This window comes from Punctularia strigosozonata (assembly GCF_000264995.1).
Source record: "Punctularia strigosozonata HHB-11173 SS5 unplaced genomic scaffold PUNSTscaffold_3, whole genome shotgun sequence".
NCBI lineage: Eukaryota > Fungi > Basidiomycota > Agaricomycetes > Corticiales > Punctulariaceae > Punctularia > Punctularia strigosozonata.
Window position 1 is genome coordinate 620,269 of NW_006767435.1, and position 25,395 is coordinate 645,663.

A 25,395-nucleotide genomic window follows, 5' to 3' on the forward strand; every position below is an offset into this window, starting at 1 on the left:
GGGGTTGTGGTATGTCACGAATCAGACAATCCAACGGATTGCATCTGATCTACCACCTCGGAAACGAGTTTGCTCTTGATGAATTCTTGGATGACCGGCAGTTCCAGAGAGAGCATTCTGATAGCTCGTTCCTCGTCTGTAGATTTGAATAATCAGCCAAATGAGATCGACCCTGACCGCAAGCGTACCGCTAGCTATGACATGCCCATGCCTGCCCAGAATTTTTCCCTCTGAAAATATTGGATGATTTTTGGGAACGAAAACTTGAGAGCACTAGCTCGAGCTGAGAAAGAAGCCGGACCAGACGATGACTACTCGTCAACTCACAGCTCTGTACCAGCCAAGGATTTCCATAGATTTCTTCGGTAAAAGTGGCAGTTTGCTGAGCCCTACGACTTGAATGACTGCGATCACTATTTTCGGCACGCTAGAAGCTAAGGTATGTTAGGACGTGATATCCCATTCGATGAACTCGCGTACCCCGCTCGCTGATCGTCTCAATGACTACGTCACAACCCGGACCATGGCCGATCAAAACCACTTGCTTCGCCTTTGATAATCTGTAGTAGGTGCTTGTGAAGCGAATCTGTCCATTGAAATCCAGAGACATTACTGTATGTAGTTGTCCCACATATACGTCAGAAGATTTCTGTTCAAGGTTCCTGTCCTGGCCTTCTGTAGCCACACTCATAAGCAAGCTTGCAGTCCCGGAAACGCGCCACCTCACCGGAGTCGCGCTCTTCGGGACATTTTCAAGGATATTTAGGTCTATAAGGCCGTATCCCTCCACACGAACCCATTCAATCATTTTTTTCGATACATCTAACTGTGGAAAATCAGTTTAGTATTTTCGTAGCGTATAAGCGACGCAATTACCAGGTAAGAACGTTCCAAATCCATATTACATGTCATGGCACCTTCAAGTTCGACACGCATTTCGCCGCTGACGTAAACAATCATTTTCGTCCCTCTTCAAGATGCAGATGATGCAAACATACAACCCGTGTACGAAAACAATCAACGTGGGGTTATCAAGGATATCTGCCCTACGAAAGAGGTCAACTCTCGTGAAAAGGATCGACTGAAGCCACACTCACGTGCACGCGACCTGGGCGGAGAACAATTCCTCATACGCAGGAAGTAAGGGAATGGTGTGGAGCTTGTGCGTTTCATACAAGTAGCTTTGTCGATGTGCCTTGAGGATCTCTGGGAAATCCATCAGCATTGGGTGTTTCACATATGGGAAACTGAAACGATGGATACCTGGGATGGAATACGCAATATCGCCCACCTCTGTCACGAGGTAAACGTCTGTTTCCGCATGGGAACAAGATGATCCTGACCTGATTTTGGTTCGCAAGCCTTTGGATCCACGTTTTTCCACCACTTGCTCTGTTGACGTGCGACCTGCCAGACCGTCTCTGTCCCGAGCTCACTGGCCACCATCGGCGCGATCTGGGGCGGCGCTTCCCCTAGTATCACCTTCGCCACAGCCAGAGAGGAGTTCGCAATCGACTGTAAGTTGTAGCCTCCCTTCGAAGCCCAAACATGATCAGCCAAGATCGCTGGTATGGCGATGGCCGTGACTGACCTCCAAAGCAACGACGAGCTTGCCACCTGCTAAGCTCGAAAGCATATGTGTCATATGTGCGTATCCAGTGGGTGTTACATGGCATTCGCCAAGCTCATCCCCATCCGCCGCATCGAACCCAGCCGAGACTGTTACTACGAGTCAGCAAGATAGGATGTGTGCAATAGGATAACTCACTGATGACTAGTTCGGGAGCGAACTCTATCGCTATCGGCATAACGATCTTTTGGAAGGCATGCAAATAGTCTGCGTCTCGCATACCGGGACCAGGCCAAGGTATGTTCACTGAGCTAGGATAAGGTACGCGCATAATGTATTCGTACCGGGGAAGATACACCCGTTGCAAAATAGTGTCATGGAATGTAAGGAACTGCCAGCGTTACTAGTCAGGTGCGATCACTTACAAGCCGATTCCCGGCCCTTCTCCACAGGAATTCATCGCCCCGAATGTGGTCGACGGATAGAACTGTCCAGCGTCGTATCGATGAAGCGATATGTACAGAACATCGGGGTCATCGTTGAACGCTTTTTGTGTGCCGTTTCCTAAGCACGCGTCAGTGTTCCGGAGATTCCCCGAGGGAGGAGAAGCTCTACCATGATGAATATCCCTGTTATATGGGTGAGCGGGAGTCCTCGATCACATCTGATCATACTCACCAATCCAATATCAAGACTTTCCTGATCTTGGTGAGTTGCTGTGCCACTCTTACCGCAACAGCGACGTTATTGAAGAAACAGAAGCCCATGTGCTCCTCAGGCTCCGCATGGTGTCCAGGAGGGCGAACGATTGCAAACGATTTTCGTACTTCGCCCCGCGCCACAGCTAAAGTTGCTTCTATAACTCCACCGCAACTAAGACGTGCTGCAGATGGGGTATGTGGGTTCACATAAAGCGACATCAGCTCGTAGTACCGCTTGGTATCCTCGATGTCCTGTGCACGAAGCCCTAAAAGAACGTGGTTATGAAGTTGCTCAAACACTCCCGTGTAGCCTGCTCTCCAGACTAACTGGATATAGCAAGGACCTTGTCCCAGAGTTCTTCACTATGAACAAGTAAAGCCTCCTGCTTTTTGACCATTCGTATTGGAATGTGCTTCATCTTCTCTAAGCATCCGTTTTCCGCCAGGAGACGATATATTGATACTATACGTTCAGGTTGTTCGGGGTGCCCATCGAGACAACTATGGGCCATCATCCGCGCATCGAACACATAGCCAATGCTGTGTCGAGGCAACCTGAAATCAATTGGCTCCGATGAAGCGCGTTGGTGGGATATGTGAGGTATAGGGTCGCGGTCAGTGGACACTGCCTCGGGACGATTTCCGTCCACGTCCATGGCATTTTGCGAAGGTGAACTCCAGGATGCAAGGGCGGCCATGCTTGGTTTTCCGAGATGTCAGATGAAGTCTGTTGGAACGCGATCGACGACAGAGGGAGGCCGAAGAAGCATCATGTGATCCTGCCTCGGAATTTGATTTTAGGTCTCACTTTGGCTATTCTACGCGTGCAAGGACCTCATGGACTGATCTTGTTCCGGGCTCCAGCTGTGTCCCGGCTTACTTTCCTTTCACAATAGCGTGGTCTGCCCCTTTTGCCTTCGTGCTGTACCCGCGCGACCTGGTGATCCGCTGGCCCGTCACATGGCTCAATCGTTCCGCAATCAACCCTTCTGCAGGTAAAGAACCTGTATCCATCGGATGTGGGGACTGCCAATCTCACACCGCTAGCGCGACAGCGGACGTTGTGCGGGCTTGACCTGCGCTCACGCTGTAGCAACGCAGCGCCCGCGCACTGCCTTCCGCTGTACCGTGCGAAAGGAGCCTGTCCTCATAACGCGCGGTGATTGTTGTCTCAAGCGACGCTCTGCTTCGCTAATACCTTACACGTTCAACTGGGCCTGTCGCCAGTCCTCGGATACCGTCGAGCGCACGCGATGACCTTCAGCTTGAAAGAACACGTCTTTGGTGGCAGGACGTTCTGCTGCTGCCTTCCTCTCCGTCTGGGCGTGGTGATCATCTCGTTCGTGTCGCTACTTTTGTCAGGTTTCCTCTCTGTTATCCTATGGTATGAAGTCAGAGGTAAGCCTAGGGCTCTTGATGCTTATGTATCGGTGCGCTGACGCAGACGAATGCCAGTAACCAGTACCATGTCCGGATCAGAGCGCGCAGTATTCGCGGGTGCAGGTGTTGTTGAGTCATTGCTGTGTGTGGCGTCGATATTAGGGTGCGTTTCCGTATGAGAATGCCGCCCCATGACTGACTGCTCAATGTAGGTTCGTAGGAGCAATCGTCAAGAAGCAGTCCTTCATCATTGTCTACGTTTACTTCCTATACTTCCATTTGGTCATCAACTGTGCTGTTGCCGGATACTTCCTCTACATGATTGTTCATGCCGCAAACACCGATATTGTTAAAGCGTGCAAAGAGGGGCTGAGGAGTGACCAAGCAAAGGATCAGGTATGTGGAGTCGAGCGTGCGATGCGCGGATGTAGGTGACACCACGACAGTGCGACGGCTTGTTGAAATTCGCAAAATGGGTTTATTTCGCTGTGGCGTCAACAGTGCTCCTTGTCGAAATGTGTCAGTACATCCGCCCGATGACGATTCCAATGCAGAGCTGACAATCCACCCAGACACTACAATCGTCGTCACAAGATATTATCGTTTCCTGCGGACGCACAAGCGCGACAAGCGCCAATCTCGCATGAGCTTAGTGCCGAACCGTAACAGATACACAAACATCAGCACACAGTCCGGCGATGGCCTCCTCGACAAGGAATTTGACCCTTACGCTCCCTATGGCGGTCGCCCGCAATCGCATTACGACGATAATGACGGTAGCGACTCGGAAGAAGGTTATGGTGGCGGCGCATGGAATTTGCAGCAGTTCGCAACTCGCGACAAGGATCGGTTAAGCACCATCGGCGAGCGAACCGAAGTCGATGTTGACTCGTTAAGGTCGACCGCGCGTGACCGCATGTCACCCCCGCCGAGGACGACGACGCCAGCCACGCTTGCTTCACGACGCGCGAGTTTGGGCCCTTCCTCGCCTACACATGCGCAAATGAACCTGCCCACAGTCCGCGCATTGCCCATCCCACCGTCACGAGATACTGCAAGAGATCCCTCGGAAGACTCTCCTCCTATGTATGACTCTGCTACGTTACCTGAGGGTTCGGTCACGGACCGCAAGACCCGTCCATGACGATTGCGCTGCGCCTATAATGTAGATCTCGGTTTTTCGTTGTGTGCTTCATTCGCTTGCCGCTCGGAGCCATGATCGCTCTGTTTCTTACTCAATGACGGACATACGTTGGCAACTATTCCTGTAAAACTAGGCCAATGAACATATATTGGGACTACGGAACGGTACAACCATAAACATGTGCGACCGGATGGTGGAAGGCTTGAGTTATGCTTCTAGTGGCGTAAATATAGTCGCCGGAGAGACGCCGAGCGTGACGCCTGCCCGCTGCGAACTCTTTCTCGACCTCCTTGGACTTTGTTATTCGAGATTCTCCGTGCAACATCGATGTCATGCGCATGCGGCATCATGCCCAACGACAACACATTATCCATAGTGTGCGTAACAACAAGTGGCACAAACTGGTGCTTGAAATTCACGGTGACTGAACTAGATTGACCGCCTGCTCTACCAACTGCACACCCTGTCCTTCTTCTACTCGCCGTCGATATGGGCGTACCTCGGGCGGTGTATCACCCAGTTCAACTTCGCGCGTCCACGAGAGATCGATTCGAAACGGTCGTTGCGGTTTTGGTATGCGTTGGTCTTGCTGGTCAACATCAGCTGCATCAGCCATGCCATTCAGGGCGCCTCAGAGGGCAGCATCATGCTGGACTTTGTTGGGATCGGTACGCATTTGATTCAGCACCTCGGAGATTGCCCACATCTTAACATGATCGCAGGCCACAAACCCAGCAAGCCCCAGCTGCTCTTCCTTGACCTCCTCATCATGTTCTTGCAAACCGTGCTTGTCACTGTCGCGTATGAGACTTCATTTGCCAACGACTTTCCCGGTCTCCCCGACGCACTCGCACCTGCCGTGCTATCCACCATGGAGACCCCGGCAACCCCGCAGCCGTCGTCGTCGCACGCAGAGGAATCACACCACCTTCTCGATCAAGACGACAGAAACAAGTCGCTTGATTTCACTTATGACGCGCCAGTCTCGCCATATGTTGTTGACCTCCGCCTCAAGACGATATGGACTCGGCTGATACATCCTCCTTCAGCCAATTCGGTTGACACACGACAAGCTCTACCTTTCCCGAACACAGCACCGACTTTCGACCCCTCCCGACCGATTGGCTGGTTTTTACGGGCTCGTGCTAGGCGGGAGGAGATGCGAGCGCGACTGGAGACCCGCGGCGGAGAGTTCAGGAGATCCAGGCGCAGCCCATCCGACGGTATTCCCTCTGATGCAGACCAACGGACGTTGCCCGGCGCGATCGATCAATGACATAGCACTCTACGATTCAGTTAATCAGCTCTGACGTCGCATAATGTTACTACAGCTGGGGGGGGGGGGGGTTGTGACAGGATCAGGTCATATATATTGTGAAGAATTCGAGGTGCGAATGGTACGTCCATAAACGAGCGCGTCCGGTGGATAGGATCGCGTGCACGTCACCGGATTCACCACTTGCGTTTCATCTGCACCACACCGCGACACGAATGAGGGGCATGTTCGCGATCAGGTAGATAGCACTCGCCGCATCTCTCAGGCATGCCCCGAACTTTGCGAATTCATCCTTGCATGCATCCTTCCGAACATCGGTGTATTGAGCAAGGATACATTTGCCATATTGCGAGGCCTGTGTAGCACATGTCGTCGTTGAATGTTGGGCAAGTCGGCGCAAAGGTGTGAGGGACGTAGTTGACGCTGCCTTGGCGGTCATCGTAGCAGGCGACGTCGGGGCTGAGGCTCGTGTAGGCTGCAGGCTGAGGACTCCGTCGAGACTCCGAGGAGCGCGTACTCCGGTTGCTTCACGTGCTCTTCCGTCACCGCGCCGAAGCGCACGTCCGCCTCTCGAAGCTGGCAAAGGCAGACGTGCTCAGCCTGCATACCTCATCTTCTGACGACACGGTCAATACACCAGATGCCACTTCGACCGTAAAGCAACGCTCAGCTACGGTCACAAGGAACTGACCAGCCCCAGGCTGCAATCACCATGTTGAACCACATCCTCCTCGTAGTTTGTCTGTTCATAACGCTCGGAATCATCATCTATCTTTTCTACTGGAACCAAGTTCTTGGCTTTTTGCTGAGTGTCTTGCTTCGACTTTGGACTTGGAATCAAGGTGGCACAGCCGTGTGGGTTAGCTTCGGTGCGTAGTTTCTCGAGGGATGCAGCTGTCCAAAGCGTACCTTACTCATCCAAAATGTATATACATAGGTTCGGTGCACTTCTCTATCCTTGCAGGAAGGATCTCTTTCAAAGACCTGCGCTACCATTCTTGTAACCAGACGATCAAGATCGTGCGATGTAGGATCGAGTGGCGCTATTGGATTCGAAGACCCATGGGTGAAGACGACCTCCAGCATTTGCGCACAGTAGGGGAAGATGTCATTGGTATGCTGCTCTGCATGTTAGCTCTATACAAGCGTATTTAAATGATGCACTAGAAAAACACCCGTTCAGGCCTTTCCCATGCCGTATTCAATTCAAAATCGAGGGTCTCGAGTGGTTCATGTACAACCGCATACCCGCCTACGACTATATCGTCTCTGAACTCGGCGCCCGTAACCGTCCTAACACGCCTGCCATGAGTCCTAGTGGTCAGGCAACCCCTCTGCAGGATATATTTGCAAAGCCTATATCACGTCAAGGTATTGAAAACTAGATTATCCCCGAAGAATAGCGCTGAAGAAGGCTTAGGTACTATGTTATATCCTCCTTCTTCGACGCTTCCGACCTCCGTCCGTCGCGTACCACGTTTCCTTGACAGGCTCGCGGACTGGTTCTATGGCCAACTTCCGAGGCTCGACCCGAAAGATCTCCTGCCCATTCAAATCCAAGTCTCCAAGGCTGCAGTCACCTGTGGAAACGCATCCACGACAAATATCCTTGTTGTCGAATTCGGGAAAGCGGAAGGAGTCGCAGGGATCGTACCGGTGTGTTTACTTCTTTCTGCTCGCATCCTGGTATCACGGTTAAAACAACCGCACAAGTCTAGATCCATATGCGACAAGTACAAACAGAATGTCAACTTGAGTTTTCATGAAGTTCGGATTCATATGCTGGAGAATGATGCATATCAAGCTCCCATGAGCGTCGTGGGCCGCGAGTTGTATCACAAAGTCAAACATACAAGGTGAGCCAGCCAAGTGGTAAACCCGTACATACAGCGAACCGACGATCTGCTCGTAAGGTCTAGGTTTCCTTGGGCATCGAGCCTGTCTTATGGATCGTTTGCCAAGCTCTGGCGCCGCTTGAACCTACACACGTCGACGTCAATCCGCAGGTCCGCCCGTCTGGGCCCGGTGCAGACGGCTCCAACGAACGGGACTTTCCGACAACGTCTGGGAGGGCGACGATCAAACGTGGTGGACGACGAGCATCCCCCTGGGATCGATTTCTCCGAGGTCGAATACGCGATCGAACGTCACATTTTGGAAGCACCGATCGTAGAGATCTCGTATTACGTTGACGCGGTTGGTCGTGTTCCCGCAGTGAGGGACGACCCAACCCCTGCAGGCGAGGAGAACTATGACATCGGAAACGGTGCACTACCACCCGAGTGGGGTCTTGATGTTGTTATACGAGGAGGGACATTGCGCTATGGTCCCTGGGCGGATAGGCGCAGAATTGAGCTTCAGAAGGTTTTCTTCCCGCCTACGTACCTCGACGCTCAAGTCACACCCCAGTTAAAACCAGGAGACCAACGCATCTGGACAACTCTCAAACTGTTCGTGGAACTCCGCGATGGGACCGTCCTTCATGTCCCTTTTAGAGAACCTTCGAAGGTGATCCCCCCTTCGTACTTTTAAAAGAGCGCTTATAGAATGTCTACAGGATTGGCAATGGGATGGTTTATCAGACATCCCTAGGCCCAAGCGGAGATCCCCCGCTAATCTCAACCTTCGAGTAGGGGATGGATCAACAATCAGCTACATAATGCCCCTCGTCGCTGGACCTAACGGATACGAGCCACAGCTTGAAATTCATCTTGATGATGTATCAGTCACGTCGAGTTTGAACGACATCAGACTCCTCTCTTCTGAATCCTGCAGGGTACGCGATTCCGACTTCTGCGCTCACTGCCGTTTAATGAAGTTGTACTCTAGGTACGATGCGACCTTCCTTCCCCGCTTCGGTGGCAAGCGGAAAGACAGTGGACCTTCGAAATACTTCTGCGCCAACCAAGACTGTACCTTCTCAGGGACCACATTAACATGTTCACGGATCTTTCCAAGGACTGGGCTCACGGACCTCCTAGTGACCTTAACCGCTTCATTCCAATGAATTATGCCATCAAAATGGACCTGCGCAACTATGAGATTAATGCGTATGTCAATGATCTGAACATCATCGACAAACCACTCCTCCGGGATGAGAATGGTTAGCCCTCCACCATGCTGCCTCAGTCTCCTATTCACCATCCTTTGCAGCTCTTCTGACCTTGCGTGGGGGTTCCTTTCGGAACGAAACGCAACTGGCGATGAATCGATTTCGTCCGGAAAGCACCCTTGTTCCGTTATGGATAGAATCGCCGGGAGTTGCCGTTCATCTCACTTTACCGAAATGGAACACTCATAGTATGGATGGCGATGCGCACGCAGGGGAGATCGGCACCATTGGTTTTCTGCGTCTAGATGGATCATACCGATATTTCGCGGAAGTTCGGGACAACAATATCGAACAGTTGAAGCTCAGCTTCACTGTGAGTATGCTCTACCGCACATGTTTACATTCGCTGACTTATTCCCGGTGTTAGACGAAGAATATGGTTTACAAGGCACATGGATGGTCTATTCGTTACCTCATGATACTACGAGACAATTACTTTGGTTCTTTCACCCATTTCTCAACTCTATATGAAAGCATAGGAAAATGGCATCAAGGCGTACCTGTCGGCGATCCAATAGAACTTCAGTATCGACCAAACAAGGTAAGGCCCGATGCCAATTCGCGTCAGGGACCGGAGGTTTCATCTTCTCATTGGATTTATCTCAGTCTAATATCCTACAAGTCGAGGTACAGCTCGAAGCGCAGAACAACGCAGTCATCATGCCTACATCGTTGCAAGGTTGTGGTCGGTTTGCCGACGGAGTCGACACTACATCGCCCCCTTCAAACAGTATTGTCGTTCTCGAGGTTCCGACGTTCCAGGTCCAGCTTCGTACACACGAGTATTTGATGGGTATATGTTGCTGCTTCGTATTACGGGACTTCGATACTCACTTTAAGACAGAAATGTCGCTCAATATTCATCAAGTGAAAGGCGGCATTGTCAATCATTATCGCTCTCTCGTCGATCTTGGCTCTCTCATCGCAGGTAGCGATGAAGTTTTCGTCGTGGATGGTGAGGCACATCTTCATGGGATCCGGATCATATAGTCGTTAACCTCATGTTCAGGCATGGAAATTGTTGCACATAAGCTCTTCGGTCCTCAACCCCGAACGGCGACTTATGTTTGCATATGGGAAATCGAGTTCGGCTCCATCCTCGCCTCGGTTTCTGCCGATCAAAGTGCCATACTCTCAGCGGCGATGAACGTCTTTCACGCGGGGTTCTCAGACCCTTTCAATGCCCCTGCAGCCGAGTATGCTATTCCTGCGGATCCAGACGGTGAGCCACTATGATCCAGTGGTTGCCGGGCTGGGGATATTCACTATTCCCCGAAGTGACATTTCTACGTGTGGCGGTTCAATCAGCTGATGTGACCTGGATGGCTGGCGATGCCGCTCTTCGGTTTGATTTGCCATGTGGTTTGTCTTTTCAGAGCAACGATCTATCCACCGAATCATATCAGAAGGTCACTTCGGCAAAACTGCCACCCATGTCGGTCCAAGCTTTCTCGTCAGCGACACGTTCTCGCAACCTGTGGTTGGAGGCTGCAGTATTAACCATCGATGTGGACTTCGACTTATATACATCACCGCCTGGCTGGCGCGACAAAGCCAAAGCTCAGGCAGGCTTTCTCCTGGCTCAGGATGACCTCACCGGTCGTCTGACGGATGTGTTTTCGCATCTGAGCTCGCAAGAGTCGTGTCCTCCCCACGCGTGCCCAGGTATGTGACAGATTGACAGAGTTCAACTATCACTGATTCTGAAACACAGCCTTATCAAAACTCAAGCGTGGATTGCACATCACTTACCCTCGCGTGCCCATTGTTTCTCAGAACCCTGTCCTGGTACAGCCAAGGACCACCCGGCCCGTGTTCGCCCGGCCAGCGTCATTGGCCAGTGCGTCTTCAGTCTCGGACATTGGGGAGGAAAGCGGTAAAAAAGACATGGACACAATTTTAGCGTGCGCAGACTCCATAACTCTTTTGTTACAAGTTTTCAACCACGCTATGCAGGCGAACACGACCGACGATAGTATCTGATGTAGTAGCAGATGACGATGACACGTACAGCGGCGATGAATCGGATGATGACGGCTTGACAGATGCGAGTGGCTCCGCTCAGCATTGGTCAGATTGTTTCAACGGTAAGCACAGGAAAAATCTGTAGCAGGCTTGTTGTCTGCCATTGGCCTAATTAACATGCCTCAGGTTCTTCTGAGGGTCATGAACTTGAATCCGACGCGAAGTATATCTATTTGACGGCACATTATACGACAGCGGCGAATCGTCCGCCTTCGCTATGGGCTGGCCGTGGGTTCTCCTTGACAAAGGTAAGCAGAGCGCTTGTTCTATGGTTGCACTGACTAAATGTTGACTCATATAAGGTCAACCCCTACTTCGCCTCATTCACTGCACGGTCAACCGACGAACGCGTCCCTGGTCCAACCGATCCTTCTAACACGAAGTCGCTTGATAAGACGTTTCTTCGCTTAACTAGCTCCCATGTTGCCGCATTTTACACACCGAGGGTACTCTCCGTAGTTGAGGGCTTATGCCAGGACTTTAGGGACCAGGTGATGGATAAGTCATATGTTAGGTATTTGCCGCTGACTTCTGTGCCAGACAACTCGCCCGGACATCATTTTCGACGGTCTGATTATGTCCCATGTGGACTCCCTGAACGATGCACCGTCGTCGCCAACGTTCGCGTTTCAAATCGGCATCTCCACCGTCAATGCGACGTTGTTGCAGCATCTGTCCGCTGCCGATTTTGGACCCAGCTCTGGGAGGGGGACACAAGAGCAGCCATATCCTACGCAGTTCCCTGAAGAGGACGTTACGACACTCCATGTCTCTTTGGGGAACGTGACAGCCAGTGGAACTATCGTGCGCCACGATAAGCAGCAACCTTCTGTATCGATGGGTGTATGCGTTCGTTCACTTTCCCTTGAACTCCAAGATGTCCATTGCCCTCCGGCAGCCCCCCGCGGAAGTAGGGAGCATGGAACCCCGTCTCTCGTCAGCGTCAACGCGACTGAGATCTCCGCAAGTTACCAGGACTCTCATATCCGGGGCTTCTTCGGGAGCATCCAGGCGAGATCGAGGCACGATACGCCTAGATATCTGCTAGCTTCAGCGACAGCACTTGCTGAGCATAGCAGGCTATTGACCCGCGCGTATAGTCAGTTGCGCGCTCACATCTTCGCGATCCGCTGGCGTACCATTCGGACAGTTCTTGCGCACGCGACCGAACGACCATTCGTGGATCCCTTTTCTACGACACAACCCTCCTATCTAGTCCAGTCCGGTCTACCACAGCGCCTTCGCACGGACACCATTCTCAAGGTCTTGATCCACCTCAGAAACTTGCTGCCCATTCTAGACGTTTCACAGCCGCAGGGATCTGCGTCCACACCGCCAGCTGAACAACATGATATATCTTCCCTGCTGGACGTTCAGCTGCAGAACTTTGCCCCCGATCCGGAGGCAGTCGTCACAGCGCGCCTGCCGCTGCTCTCTGCACTGTCGCTCGGCGGGGACGCAAATGGGAAGGCGTATCCTTTCGGACGTCCGGATCACCGAAGCTCCCCATTGAGATCAGCAGACGTTTCAGTAACGACGATGTACATTTCCCTTGCAGGCCATCCAGGGGAGCCAGATTGCGGCTTGAAGGTCGGACCAATCGTAATTTCTGCAACTAAGCGAAGCTCGCGGTACACTCCCGTATCTACGAAACCCGAGGCTTCATCTGGACCGTCAAGCGCCACTGGTGAAGACAGGATGGACTTCGTCGCCCTTTGTGTATCGTTGGGAGATAGCACTGTCACGATTGTGCCCCATGTTCTTGACTTCATCCCTCATGTCATTCGAGCACTTCGCCGACCACGAACGGCACCGACGCCTTCGCCGTCGTCTCTCAAGGCGGATAGCACTCACCCATATACCATCGAGGCTACACTTTCCGTTCCATCTTTCAGACTGCAGGCAGCCGCAGCGAACCTGATTTGTGAAGTTGGGATGGGCAATCTGCTGCTCGCTGGTACAACCTCGTCCCATCTTCCCAACCGAATCCAGGATCTGCAAAGAAGTACTTCATTGTCGATCATTCTGGGGCACATCTTCCTTCGCGGCCGCTCAACGGACGGTCATACGAAGCAAGAGCGCGACATCCTTGCATCCCTCGAGTTCCATGACGGCAAGGGAAACGTTGCTATTCAAGATACCCAGAGATCGTCCGAAGTTCGGCGGATTATGGTCGGGTTCCATGGTGTGGAACTCAGAGTACCTCGGAGTGCGATCCGTCTATATCGTTTCGTCGAGGAATGGCGATCCACATACCTCCCTCCGCTACAGCAAATGATGGACAACATGATCGTAGAAATCCACAAACCGTCCCTGCTTTCCGTCGGTGTTGACGCCAAGAAACCAAAACGTGTTTCGCTGCAGCTCCAGCTATCGGTTACGTCAATCCGCACGACCCTCCAGGTGATGCTTGGAACTTGGCTTTCCTGGGAAATTCTCTCCACGACGGCATATTTACACACATCACCAAACCCACGACGAGCCTCTCTACGATTCTTTGGATTGCAAGTTGGGTCACAGGTGCTCAGCGTCGCGTCGCGTGAAAATCTTCCGGACGATCATGATCCCACCACCCGAGTCAAGTTGGCGTTTCCTCAACTTTCGGTCTCCGGACGCTTTGATGATGCAGGACTATATGCACTGATGGCCGTGGAATTCTTCCATGTCACTATCAAACCATCGCATTGGGATACAGTGCTGGCTGTTCAACAGAAATTCGGTAATGACTTCCAGGATTTGGTCACACTCATCGCCCAAACTCGTCGGAAGACTGCACCCTCCTCTCATTCCCCTGTTGGTACCCAAACATCAAGGGAACAAAAGTGGAGATATGCGGGTTTCTTGAAGATGCGAGGTTTCCGCGTTGGAATGGAAGGATTGACCTCGACTATATTCCTGGAATGCCAAGACATCAACGGCGGCGCCAACAACGAAGAGGGACGGGTGCTGCAGCTTCACCTGTCAAATTTGGCGTTGTCCTTATCTTCCGGCGCTCGGATGAGGACACTCGACCCTGGTCTTAGGCGAACCCATGGATCCGCTTTCGTCAACATGGATGTCCAAGTAAACTTGCTGAGCGGACGTTCTCCTGCAGGTGGTCACATACTTCAGATTGCGATACCAAAGATCCATGCGGTTATGCAACCTAGTTCCATAGGTGAATTCGCTGATTATGTGGATCAGTTACAGGTGCGCAACTAGCTCGCCGTAACTAATCGAGTGCTCATACATATCATATCAGACGGAGATCTCTGAGCGCCAGGAACATCGAGCTCACCAATTAGCAGAATTCAAAGAGAAGACACAACACGTCATGCGCACTTTTGATATAAAAAAGGAACCTCAACAAGACCAGGCTTCATGGATTGACCAATATTCCGTCGATTTCTCTGTTCGAAACATCGGAGTTGCTTTTCCCCTGTCGCTGGACCTGTACCTTGAATTACCGCAAAATCAAGATCAGACAGTGTCAAGCGTGCCTGCGTTCTTATTCACGGTCTCGTCGCTTGTGTTCGCTTCGGAGCATGGCGAGAGTGGACAGGCGACTATGAAAGGGTTTTGCTTCCAGTTTGTTCCTCGGTGTGTATATCCCGACACAAACCCGCTTGCTACCCGCACTGAGACATCTTCCACCAGGTTCAGTCAGAGTGCTGCAGGCGATTTCGTATCCGCATCGCATAAGACGTTCAACAGGCTGCTTTACCCCGAGGTCACGGCGCAAGCGCGATTTGAGCAGGTTGATTCGTCAAGAAGGATGCGTTTAAGTGCGCAGGTCAGCGGGTTCATCGTCGACATGGATTCGTCATTGCCAGACTATGTGTTTTCGCTGGTCGATGTCTACCAACAGGGGAAATCTCGCGTTTCTCAGCTAACGGCCCATCTCCCTCGCATGAGCTCACCAGCCACATCCCCCGCCCACTCGCAGGACGGGAGCGACCGTCATCCACGCGCTATCCCAATGTCGAACGCTGTAGCTTCTCTCAAGTTCCGCAGTGGCGAAGTGAGGCTGTATAGTGCCTCAGCTGCGGGTGCAGCCAGGACGCTGTCAAAGATCACGGTCCTGTCCAATGAAAGCCACCGTCTTTCGAGCTCTGGTCCCGAGGTCTTCAGGCTCCCCGAAGTTACCGTTTGGGGAGAGTACCGCGCATCGACTGTGGTAGCCGCTTCGGGTGGAAGTGGAGCTAGCGTGTCCACATTAACGTTCAAGAGCACAGTGCACTCCAGCCAGAATGTCATCCGTCCAACCCTTTTGCCCTTCCTTTCTGAATTCAATGATCGATTGGAGGTTCGGATCCGGAAGGAGCATTGGCGGGAACCATCCTTAGATCCGCCATCGGAGCGCCCTAGAACGGAGACAACGACCGATGATGCTTCTGCCCACAGAACCACGCCTATGACTATGGAAATCAGATTTGGCCTCCGGATAGATCGATCAAAATTAGAGCTGACATGCCAGCCGGATGTCAATGTCATTGCGGGTTTGAATTGGGAAAGTGGAGGTTTTGTGCTCAGTGTATCGCCAGGAGCCCATCGGATTGCTTTCACTGGGGACGTTGGCGGACTGACAGTGGGGCTGAAGCATGGGTTTTTGAGCGAAGATTGCATACAGCTGCATGCTCGCGACCTGGCGTTCTCAGCCACTTTCGCGCGCTTGAGCGAGAGAGGCAACTCTCTCTCCCTAGTCATAAATACAGAGTTCTCCGGTTCTGCTCGACTATCTCGGCTGCAGGATATGCTCTGTTTCAAGGCTGTCTGGCTGGATCGCATCCCTACCTTCGGTACCCAGAGCCAGGCCGCTCCCGCAACGCCTTTCAAACCTGCAATTGATTTACCATCGTCCAGTCCATCCTCCAAGACAGCTCGTTCTGAAATTGCAACGGTCATTCTTGTGCGTGTGCGGCGCACAAAGCTTGCTGTTGACCTCGGCCACTCCATCAGTAACATCCACTTGGACCTTACCAACACGACCTTCCGGACAAGGCTAACCAGTGCCGTGGCAGAGATATCACTGCATATCTCAGAAGTTTCTATAACTCCAAATGGTAACATTTCTGGCATTGCTCTTGTTCCCGACTTTGTGTTCCAAACGGTACGAAGGCGCGAGGTTCTGGATGACGCGAATCTTGCTGGCGAGAATCGGATGCTGGAGCTTGTCCTGACTAGTGGACCTTTCACTTTGGCACTGGAATCTGAACATCAGAAGTTATTGCAATACCGGTATGTTCGCGCCTTTGAGGTCATCACCGTTATTGACATGCTACGAATTTCAGTGCCGAACCCATCAAGGTCCTCGTATACGATGATTGGTCGCTCATCTCGTCGCGTCGACCTCAGCGCGACAGGCGCTTGCGACTATCATTCCTAGTCGTCGGAAGTGAAGTTGTGGCAACGGCTACTGTCAGCACAGTGCCTAAGCTCTTTTCCTATGTCGAAAAATTCAAGGCGAACGTTGCTGCCCAGCGAGAAGGCGCTAGCCGCGAATCCCAAGCGTTCCGCGTAGCGCGTCAGCCCAAGCCCGACAACCCTCTGTCTGCTGTCGCCAACGCCATACTGCAAAATGCCCGCAACCGATTCAAGGAAGCGGAGAGGGCAATATCGTACGAAGTCGTACAGGAACTAAGCCTGCAATTGGGAACCCTACGTCTCAATCTCTTCCCGAGGACGATGGGGGATACGGACATGGCTCAATTCACCGGGCGGGAGGTACAGGCACGCTTGGAACGCATAGTCAGAGCAGATGGCAAGCTGGCCGCTCGTGATCTGCGCCTCGCCTTCTCGTCCATGGCGATCTCTCGATTCAGCAGTCTTAATCACGCAATGGCCGCTCGCAAAGCGCCTACGAACGACCTCGAATGGATGCAGCTCATTACCCAGCGGGCTCCTGAGGCAACTATCTTCGCTTTGCCTGCAATGCGGATCAAGATGACTAGCGAAGAGGAACTAGAAGGGAAGCGCATCGTCCTGATCTACGACTTCTACAGTCGCTTTCTCAGAGGAGCAACAAGAGGATCAGGAGACGACATATACATATCCTTGAACGTCTCGCTTTACTCCTGGCTCACGGTGCTCCGGAAGAACTTCACTCGCGAAATGGACGACGCGCTCAAGGTGAAGCAAACGGGCTCAAGTCCCGCCATGCCTGCGCCGGTTCAGCGCAAATTCCCCGAGCCAATTCCCATGGGCAGAACCCGGCAGACCCTTGGTCTGACTAGAAACTTGTCGCGATCGCCCCCTCGAAATGCAAGCTTGGCGGGATCTCTCTCCCGACGGAAGCACAATAGCGCGTCTTTGTCCTCTCCTTCTCTGCTCATGCCCGCCACACCTGCCAACCAATCGTCGTCTTCTGCTGAAGCGTCTCCAGTAGAGTCGCAGCCCTCACCGGATGCGCTCAGCCCTCTCCTGCCGGCATTCAACCTGAATCAAGGTTCGAAGCAGCGAGCGCAGGATCCGTCTCCGCCCGGCTCGCCCACGGTAGCAGCCATGTCTGGTAGTGATGACGGTTCGCCGACCCAAGCAAGCGTTACCCTCACCGCTGCCCCCGCGGAGGAGGCAGCATCTGGGAGCAGTCGGAACGTAATTTACCGCCCCCGCCATAGACAGATCGAGCGCCTTACTATGCGTCAGCTCGGCGAGGCGACGCCCGACGTCATGCATCCCTTCTTCATGAAGAAGGCCGGCTTCAATCTCGAAGAATCGCTGCCACAATATGTTCATGAGTACGCCACGATTCCGATGGAGGAAATCATGGAAGCGCTGTTGGAGTTATATGGTCGGCAACTGGGCAAGGCTGGGCGCACGGCAGGATCTACGCATAAAATGGACACATTGGCGCCCGGAAACACGGGATAAGACGTTGTATCATTCGCCTCTGCACATATTTATGTATATTATAATGCATCCGTATGCACATACTTGGCTGTTGCCCTCTCCTTGACGCACATCTTGTCAAGTGTATTGTGACGGGAGGGGGGCAATTATGCTAGTATACATTTATGGATTAGAGTGATACGTTTTCAATAAACAAGTGTCATCACGATCATGACATAGTCTAGCGACGAGGGGGATGAACCTTGCCCTCACGGACTTGTTCCGCGACGTAACTGACAGACATACATGAACATTCTGTACTGGTGATAAAGTTTGAGATACTCACCCTTCAGCAGAGAACAACGTGAACAGGCCGACGGTTATGGCAGAGACGGTGCGTCGGTCCCAGTGAGGCTTAGTCCAGTTATCATAAGCAATGTAGCCGACACCGCCGAGAACACCAAGGTTCACTGGAGTCCCTTCTTAGCAATGTTCGGGGCAAAGTGGTATACGCAAGACTTACCGAGGCCGACCAGCCCTCCAAGTACGCCAGGACGAAGGATCACTTCACGAGCGTGTCTGTAGATGACAGCACCTTCCTCGCGGGCGCGTCGTTCCTCCGCCTTTCCAGCGGGCGTCTGACTATACTTCTCTGCGGCATAGCTCTCTGCTCCAAGGATAGTGAGAGCACCGGCGACGGTCGCACCCAGCACGCGAGCATCCGATCGAAGGTGAGGCCGAGTGTAAAGATGATATGATGCACTCGAGAGAAGGCCAACATTCACTATTAACCGTGCTCAGTGCGTGTTGAAGGACACAAGACAATCCTATAGAACTCACCGATGCCAATGAGGCCACCCGCAACTCCAGGGCGGAATAACTGTTCCTTAACCACGTTCCAGAGGTAGAAGCCTTCATCCTGCGCCTTGCTCCAGTCCTTGCGCGCTTCATCTTCTAATTGGTGAAGTTTACTCTTCGCCTTCGCCGCCTTCGCGTTACCCTTGCCGGTGGGAACATCCTCTTCGGTTTGCGGGACGCGTATTTCCGTTTCAGAGGTTATGGTGGCGGGATGCTCCTTGAAATCCGAAGGAACAAGGTTGACCTTGGCCGCATCGTCTGCAACAGCGGTGCCATCACGCACGTCATCGGGCGTGGTGAGCAGCGCTGGGTCTGGATGGGGCTGTCGAAGGAGTTTGAGAACCATGTGAGAGTAGGACAACGCGTGCGCTCACCTGCTGGGACGGGGGAGGTGCGTTGTGGGCAGCGACGGATGCGTAGGACATGGTTGAGACAATTCGATGGACATTTCATGGCGCGGTGTCGCGCGCTTTTGAGGTGAACGGGGACATGCACTACGTCACGAAGAAATGACATCATATCTGCGCTTCTCGTCGCGACAGTGGCTGTGCTACAGGCCCAGCACGAAGCCGTCCGCGAGCGGATCACATGCTTCGACGACGAAGGAATGCGTGCCGGTGTAGTACGCCTTGCCCTCTACTCGCGCAACAACGCCGTCGGGGCCGCTGCTGATCACCGTCCCACGAAATCCGCCCTCTCCTCTGCCCGCGCTCACGATCGAGTGGTATTCCCAACTGTCCCCGACTTCCAGCTCGCCCCTGCTCACCGCGAGCGCCGTTCGGGCCATGACCCCGGACCCAGTCGGCGACCTGTCGATTTCCCTGTCCGCGAAGAAACAGAGTCCGGTGTTGGCTCCTACAGCATCTTCGTTCGATCGCTTTCCGCGATTTCTATCGACCACGATGATCCCGTAAAGGAACTCCAGGTCCGGTTCGGTCGGGTGCTTGAATAGATCCCTTCTCTCCATCAGGCAGCTCTTGAGGACGCTTGTTGCCTTATCGAACTGCTCCAACGTGTACTCCTTATTCAGTCCAGCTGTAAATCCTAGCTCTTCCGTTGAGACGATCCCGTAGAAAGCGCCTCCATACGCAACGTCTACTTGAACGACGGAGGACTTCGTGCTCCGGAGGTGTGACCACCGCCTGTCTTCTGGAATAGGCACGTCGACCCTCATCCCCGTCACATAACTCGGGACGCCGTGAAAGCTGACCGGCCTTGCAGCATCAGACCTCAGCCTTCCGCCCTCCGATATCGTCGGTACCGTGATCTTGAGAGGTCCGCATGGCGCGTGCAATACCACTTCCGTCGTCCTGGTCAACTCGTCGTACACGAGCTTGTCACGCCGAGGGAAGAGGTCGCGATCGCGTGTATCGACGAGAAATCGTCCCAAGGCCAGCGTCGCGTGACCGCACATCGTTGAGTAACCTTCTATATGTTCGAATGGCGTCAGCTGTGCTGGCCCCAAACGCCGAGTTTGCAACATGGTCCACCATTGTGACAGAACAGGACGCCAATGTGTGCCCGATTGAGCGCCGTCATCTCGGTCTCCGGGAGCAATATCGCTCCATACATGTCGCGATGCCCTCTAGGTTCGTGCATCAACCTGAAATGACCCAGATCGTCGGGTTCTATGCATGATCACGGGCTTGTAATCCTCACTGTCGCCGTATATGATCATATTTGGTTTTTGCGCACGCGCGCTTCTGCAGGAGTGTTTCTCCTTCCAGCGGTGGGTAGCCAGCCACGATGATTCTAGTCGGCTTCATCAACTCCACGAGTGAGTTCCGTGTAACGGTACCGAAACCAGTATGATCAATCACCTCCCCCGTGGTATGCATATCAACTGTCTTGATCAGCTGTACAACTGGAGCCGAGCCGTCAAGCCGCCAAATATCCATGGTGGTGCAAGGCAGCAATATGCAGGAGACAGTGATTTGGAAGCCGAACGCATGAACCGTCATGTGCCTGCGAATCCCTTTATCGGATCTGGTTGTGAATAGCATATTATCCTAAATCCATACAGTATATCCATATATATACTCCGGTCCAGCGTAACATAGCAGCGACAATATAAGCGAAATCTCGACAAACAGGGTCCGGGAGGCTGACGCGAGCTCAGCGTCACATCGTAGTCAGCTAGCTATACACACATTCTGGATTTCAAAAGACGTCCAGCGAATGCGGGCAGGCTTCTGCGATGTGGCCCCTTTCACCGCAGTCGCTGCACACCGCTGTGCTCTTTGTCGATGCCGGGGGTTCGTCCCCAGCGAGGACTTTGCACGTGAAGATGTCGTGCCCTGGTTGCTCGCAAATCTCGCATACTTCGGTGGAGCCGTTGGCAGCTCCGGCAGCGAAGGAGGACACGCTACTGTGGCTCTGGAAAGAACGGATCGAAGCAGTTTCCGAAGGTTCAATGCTGGACTTCGACGACTTCTTCGCACGGCCCAGTTTCTCCTTCACTTTCTCGAGCTCGCGCTCCAGTTCGTCCTGGACGATGAATTAGCATCCGGCTTGAACACGCAATGGATCGTATACAAACCTCTCGGTATATCTGCTCAGCGACGGGTGAGCGGATAAAGCTGGGAGATTGCTATCCAAGACAGACCTTGGACTCTACGAGGCTCTCGAGCTCGCTGATTTCCTTGTTCAGCTGTACGTGATGCACGTTAAAATATGATAAAACCAGTAACAACGGCGGCCATACTTCATGGATTGTCCTCGCACTCTTCATCTCCACTTCCGCCTGCCTCTTCCGGATCGCTTCAAGCTCGGCCTTGCAAAGCTGAGGTTTTCGAAGGAAATACAGACAATACAGACACGTACCTCGTGCTTGATCTTCAAATCCTTGATGCTCTTTCTCAGAGCAGCTATGTCCTCAGTTGCAAGATGGGGGGAATCTAGCGCACGTTCCTCATTCAACAGGCTTTGCTCCACCTGATCCTCGAGCGCTTTTAACTCCTATGTTCTAGATGAGTAAGCACCCTTTCAATATGCGTATCGGGCTTACTTGGCGCAATTGCTCTGTTTCCGACATTAGTAATTGGTTTTCAGATTGCTTGAGCTTGAACTGTTGGGTGAGCGAGGAATTTTCCTTCTGCAGTTCCTGTACTAAAATCCTACGCCAGAAGGTTGGTTGGACATGTTCATGAGTGATATGGTGATGATAAACCTACTTCAAGCCACGGAGTTCCTCTTTCTCTGGCGCGGAGGTTGCGCTTACGGGTGCAACCTTGGTTGGTTCCTGTAGGCCATCGTTCATGGAGACGTCACGATTCAGTCTCTTGCGCAGAGCGTCGAGCTCTGCTGCACGTTCATCGAGAGCACGTTCAAGCTCAGATGTACGAGCCTGTGCCTCTTCCAACCTATCCTGCAAGGTTTGCAAGCGTTCTCCCAACTACAAAGCGGAGGCTTAGTGAAATCGCTGCCCCCCTGCCTTCAGAAAAGTCGTACCTGAGCATTCTCAGCACTTGCACTGTCAAGGGCACCTCGCATATCGCTCAGCGTCTGAGCGTTTTCTTCGGCTTCCAACCTGAGAATCACAATCTCCTCGGCTTGTTCATCTTTGGATGCAAGAGCTTCTTCGAGCATGGCTTGCACCCTGCTGAGTTCGTCCCGTATTCCAGCGCCGTCAATCGAATCCCCAGTGGATGTCCTGCTAGCGATGCCATCAGATGACCTATCCGCGGCCTTGCTCTCCATGTCCTAAGGCTCGTCAGAGCTAGCTGACCAAACGAAGAAAACGAAGAAAAAGAACTGACAGCGATATCTGTCCTTAATGTTTCAATTTCCGCTCTGGCGTTTTCGAGAGCAACTGCGCCCTCTCTCACGGCTTCTTCCATCTCATTGAGCCGCGCACGGGCATTGGCTTCCAGTTCACGCAACCGATCAGATTCCTTCCTGTGGTCGGCCAGCTCGGCTTTGTGGGCCTCCTCCTTATCCTTGTACCGTTTGATCCGTTCCACAACGACGGCCTCCTCCCGCTCGGAAGATGCGCGCGCATCTTCAAGTAGGTCCTCCAAGCTGCTGATCCTGCGCTGCAGAAACTGCACCTGCTCCCGCAGATTCTCGTTGTCAATTTCTGCCACAGATGAAGCTTGCCGAGCAGTGGTGTCGGGGGATAAAGGCTGTGTAGATTTTTGAATCTGGTCCTCCAGGAGCGCTATGCGATCTTCGAGTTCATATCGCTTGCTGTCCGCGAGACTGAGTCGCTCTTCGTACAACGCAATCGTTTCCTAGATGATGATCTCAGCTCCCGATGACGCATGCATAGCTCGATATCCTTTTACCTGGCCGGCTTGTCGCAATTCATCAATTTGAGCGCCAAGCTCCTTGCGTTCGGTGTCGAGTTGTATAGTTATCTTCTCGACACGGGACTGGAGGAGTGTGATTTCAGCGTCCTTTGCACGAACGATTGCGCCGTTTTCCACTTCGGCGCCCTCTTTGGCCTCCGCAGCATCTTTGAGACTGCGAACGAGTATATCGGCCTCTTCCAACTTTGACTGTAAATTGATGACACGACCTTCTGCTTCCGCCGTCGCCCTTTCTTTATCGGATTGTGCCTCAAGTAGGTTACGTTCGAGCGTCTCGACCTTCAAGTTCAACTCCCGCGTAGACGCTTCCTTAGCTTTGGACAGCGCTTCCAATGCCGCAAGTTGCCGGAAAGCTGCTTCTTTCTCCTCCAGAGCGCGGGAGTAAGACTCCTCGTTGGAGTCCTTTGCGACCAAATGTTCACGTAGTCGCATATTCTCCGCCTGAATGCCATCCAGCTGAGCCTGTAGACGCTTGATTGCATCGTCGCCCATAACGGCTGAGAACGCAGAAGCAGCGGAGCTCGGACGCGGCGATATCGCCGCCTGTGACGTTGGTGTTACCTTGCCGGATAGAAGGCCTTCTATTCTGTCCTGTAACTGCCGACCATCCGACACCAACTCTGCCGAAGACCTAGGCCGAATGTCAGGATCGTTGAGGGAGACAGAGCGGCTGGACGGGGACGGAGGAGGAGGCATGGCAATTGAGCTCGGGACACGGGCGCGCGGTGTGCCCAGAGAAGGACGTGTCTTCGAGGGGGTGGTAGATGGACTCCCCAGGCCAAGACCTGCAATACGAGAGCCGGGTTTAGGAGTGTTGTAAGGTGAGCCTACTAGTGCAGATTCATGAACGGTGGAGAAATTTGACAGGGAAGGGCTCATGCTGCCACCTGCATATGTCGGTGGACTTGTCGTGTTCAAGTCTCGAGCTGTTAACTGTTTGGCTGTCACACCGACGTATTTCGATGCGCGCGAGCCCGGGGTGATCTTGGTCTCGGCAGTCGGACTTGTGGTAGAGAGACCATATTTGATACTGGCTCCCGGCTTTGTTCTAGCACGGGCAGCTGGGGTGGTCCCCGGAGTGACACGCCCTAGCACGGCTGACGGTGTAACCCTTCCGAAAGATGTCCGACTGGATGTTGACATGGAAGGTGTTATGCGCCCGCCGAATGATGTACTGGAAGCTGAGGGAGTGACACGTCCCGAGAGCGATGGTGTGACTCGCCCGCCGCGAGAGGACGCGACAGACGGAGGTCGTGAAACAATCCTTGAATTGGTCGTGGGATCACTAAGTTTTGCAACGGCCACGAAGACACCACAATTCGGGGCACAGGAAAAGTACCTCTTCCTAACCACAACAATGATGAACCACGACATGCGAAAACATGGGGAGTTGACATACCCAGCAACTGAGCCATCATTCTTTCCTTTGCCTGAGAATCCGCCGCTTAGCTCGACCCCTGCCCATGTGCCTGGCTTGCCCTCGATCTCTCCAAGGTACCGCAGTGTTCCTTCGAAGCCCAGGGATTCAACTCTAACGTCGTCACCGATGTCGTACACTCGTCCCGCACGGCTGTAGCTGCGCGTAAAGGCATCCGATTGACGACTAAGGGGACGCGCGGTGGGTGTTTTGGGCCGCGTACTTGCACCATTGTGCGCCGAGACTGAGGTCGCAGTCAACGAAGGTCGGCCGGGGGTTGGCCTAGATCCAGACTTTACAGACGACGGCAATGCGCCAGAGGGCGTGTCACCGGCAGTGGACGTTCGGTGCCGCGTGGGGTCGTGGGCCTTGAGAGCATCTGCGAGAGCGCGAGATGCGAAATCGGAGTCGTGGAGGGGTATGGTTCCACCTTGAGATGCACTCGACGTCGAGCGGGACCGGCCTGGAGTAGGTAGGCGGCTGCTCGGCCCAGGTATGGCAGATAACCGTGGCTTGTTTGGTGTTATCGACATATGCGAAGCCCTGCAAAGTCAACGAGTCGCGACCGCAATCGCGTTTGCTTTCCCCCACGTGATCGGGGTGATGATGATGATGAATAGCCTCACTCAATAACGAGCCCGGGTTAACGAGTCGAGAGGCTCGCGAGCGTGAGACGTTTGATGTAGTGTTGCCGCGAGTCGAGTCGAGTCGAGTTCGAGTTGCGTCACTCGTCAAACTCGCTTTTTCGAGTTCTTCCGAGTCGAGGTCGAGTTGACTCGCGAGTTGTCTAGCTAC

General features: G+C 53.1%; 8 protein-coding genes across 8 annotated transcripts; 3 read left to right on the forward strand and 5 right to left on the reverse strand.

The window, feature by feature from the left end:
- Positions 1-21: 21 nt before the first annotated feature.
- PUNSTDRAFT_62947 (histone deacetylase clr3) lies at positions 22-2,927 on the reverse strand (the record flags this gene model as incomplete). The annotated part of the gene is made up of 16 exons (XM_007380794.1): positions 22-273; positions 328-434; positions 481-560; positions 614-672; positions 716-826; positions 877-943; positions 999-1,046; positions 1,098-1,206; positions 1,264-1,293; positions 1,344-1,533; positions 1,592-1,719; positions 1,769-1,881; positions 1,996-2,134; positions 2,186-2,199; positions 2,249-2,537; positions 2,600-2,927. 16 exons carry the CDS (start codon positions 2,925-2,927, stop codon positions 22-24), a joined length of 2,064 nt encoding a protein of 687 aa, XP_007380856.1.
- Positions 2,928-3,136: 209 nt separating this feature from the next.
- Positions 3,137-4,959, forward strand: PUNSTDRAFT_118791 (uncharacterized protein). Its single transcript, XM_007380795.1, has 6 exons — positions 3,137-3,266; positions 3,327-3,669; positions 3,727-3,814; positions 3,864-4,047; positions 4,098-4,170; positions 4,224-4,959. Exons 2-6 carry the CDS (start codon positions 3,525-3,527, stop codon positions 4,793-4,795), a joined length of 1,062 nt encoding a protein of 353 aa, XP_007380857.1. The 5' UTR covers positions 3,137-3,266; positions 3,327-3,524; the 3' UTR covers positions 4,796-4,959.
- A 108-nt stretch (positions 4,960-5,067) lies between these two features.
- PUNSTDRAFT_141737 (uncharacterized protein) lies at positions 5,068-6,071 on the forward strand (the record flags this gene model as incomplete). Its single annotated transcript, XM_007380796.1, has 3 exons — positions 5,068-5,172; positions 5,229-5,463; positions 5,518-6,071. Exons 1-3 carry the CDS (start codon positions 5,128-5,130, stop codon positions 6,069-6,071), a joined length of 834 nt encoding a protein of 277 aa, XP_007380858.1. The 5' UTR covers positions 5,068-5,127.
- Positions 6,072-6,261: 190 nt separating this feature from the next.
- On the reverse strand, positions 6,262-6,510 carry PUNSTDRAFT_63443 (uncharacterized protein; the record flags this gene model as incomplete). Its single annotated transcript, XM_007380797.1, has 1 exon — positions 6,262-6,510. One exon carries the CDS (start codon positions 6,508-6,510, stop codon positions 6,262-6,264), a length of 249 nt encoding a protein of 82 aa, XP_007380859.1.
- A 273-nt stretch (positions 6,511-6,783) lies between these two features.
- Positions 6,784-18,057, forward strand: PUNSTDRAFT_98433 (uncharacterized protein; the record flags this gene model as incomplete). The annotated part of the gene is made up of 23 exons (XM_007380798.1): positions 6,784-6,940; positions 7,009-7,137; positions 7,218-7,436; positions 7,492-7,727; positions 7,785-7,927; positions 7,985-8,579; positions 8,629-8,847; positions 8,901-9,174; positions 9,225-9,496; positions 9,551-9,724; positions 9,790-9,976; positions 10,028-10,138; positions 10,193-10,405; positions 10,462-10,848; positions 10,898-11,087; positions 11,140-11,270; positions 11,335-11,456; positions 11,511-11,699; positions 11,749-14,397; positions 14,450-14,787; positions 14,845-16,425; positions 16,479-17,410; positions 17,573-18,057. 23 exons carry the CDS (start codon positions 6,784-6,786, stop codon positions 18,055-18,057), a joined length of 9,933 nt encoding a protein of 3,310 aa, XP_007380860.1.
- A 300-nt stretch (positions 18,058-18,357) lies between these two features.
- Positions 18,358-19,219, reverse strand: PUNSTDRAFT_62791 (uncharacterized protein; the record flags this gene model as incomplete). Its single annotated transcript, XM_007380799.1, has 3 exons — positions 18,358-18,485; positions 18,539-18,799; positions 18,856-19,219. 3 exons carry the CDS (start codon positions 19,217-19,219, stop codon positions 18,358-18,360), a joined length of 753 nt encoding a protein of 250 aa, XP_007380861.1.
- Positions 19,220-19,423: 204 nt separating this feature from the next.
- PUNSTDRAFT_62142 (proline racemase) lies at positions 19,424-20,771 on the reverse strand (the record flags this gene model as incomplete). Its single annotated transcript, XM_007380800.1, has 4 exons — positions 19,424-20,301; positions 20,364-20,476; positions 20,533-20,633; positions 20,694-20,771. 4 exons carry the CDS (start codon positions 20,769-20,771, stop codon positions 19,424-19,426), a joined length of 1,170 nt encoding a protein of 389 aa, XP_007380862.1.
- A 194-nt stretch (positions 20,772-20,965) lies between these two features.
- Positions 20,966-25,133, reverse strand: PUNSTDRAFT_141741 (uncharacterized protein; the record flags this gene model as incomplete). Its single annotated transcript, XM_007380801.1, has 11 exons — positions 20,966-21,360; positions 21,413-21,424; positions 21,479-21,523; positions 21,578-21,646; positions 21,697-21,831; positions 21,881-21,989; positions 22,047-22,267; positions 22,324-22,575; positions 22,632-23,105; positions 23,160-24,528; positions 24,583-25,133. The coding sequence occupies 11 exons, from the start codon at positions 25,131-25,133 to the stop codon at positions 21,034-21,036; spliced, it is 3,564 nt and encodes a 1,187-aa protein (XP_007380863.1). The 3' UTR covers positions 20,966-21,033.
- Positions 25,134-25,395: the final 262 nt, after the last annotated feature.

What these genes read in the sequence shown, in the direction of transcription:
- PUNSTDRAFT_118791 (XM_007380795.1), top strand. Translation starts at nt 3,525, where the DNA reads ATGACCTTCAGCTTGAAAGAACACGTCTTTGGTGGCAGGACGTTCTGC. An exon ending in TGTGTGGCGTCGATATTAGG is followed by an intron (nt 3,815 to 3,863) that starts GTGCGTTTCCGT and finishes TGCTCAATGTAG; the next exon opens with GTTCGTAGGAGCAATCGTCA. An exon ending in GTGACCAAGCAAAGGATCAG is followed by an intron (nt 4,048 to 4,097) that starts GTATGTGGAGTC and finishes ACACCACGACAG; the next exon opens with TGCGACGGCTTGTTGAAATT.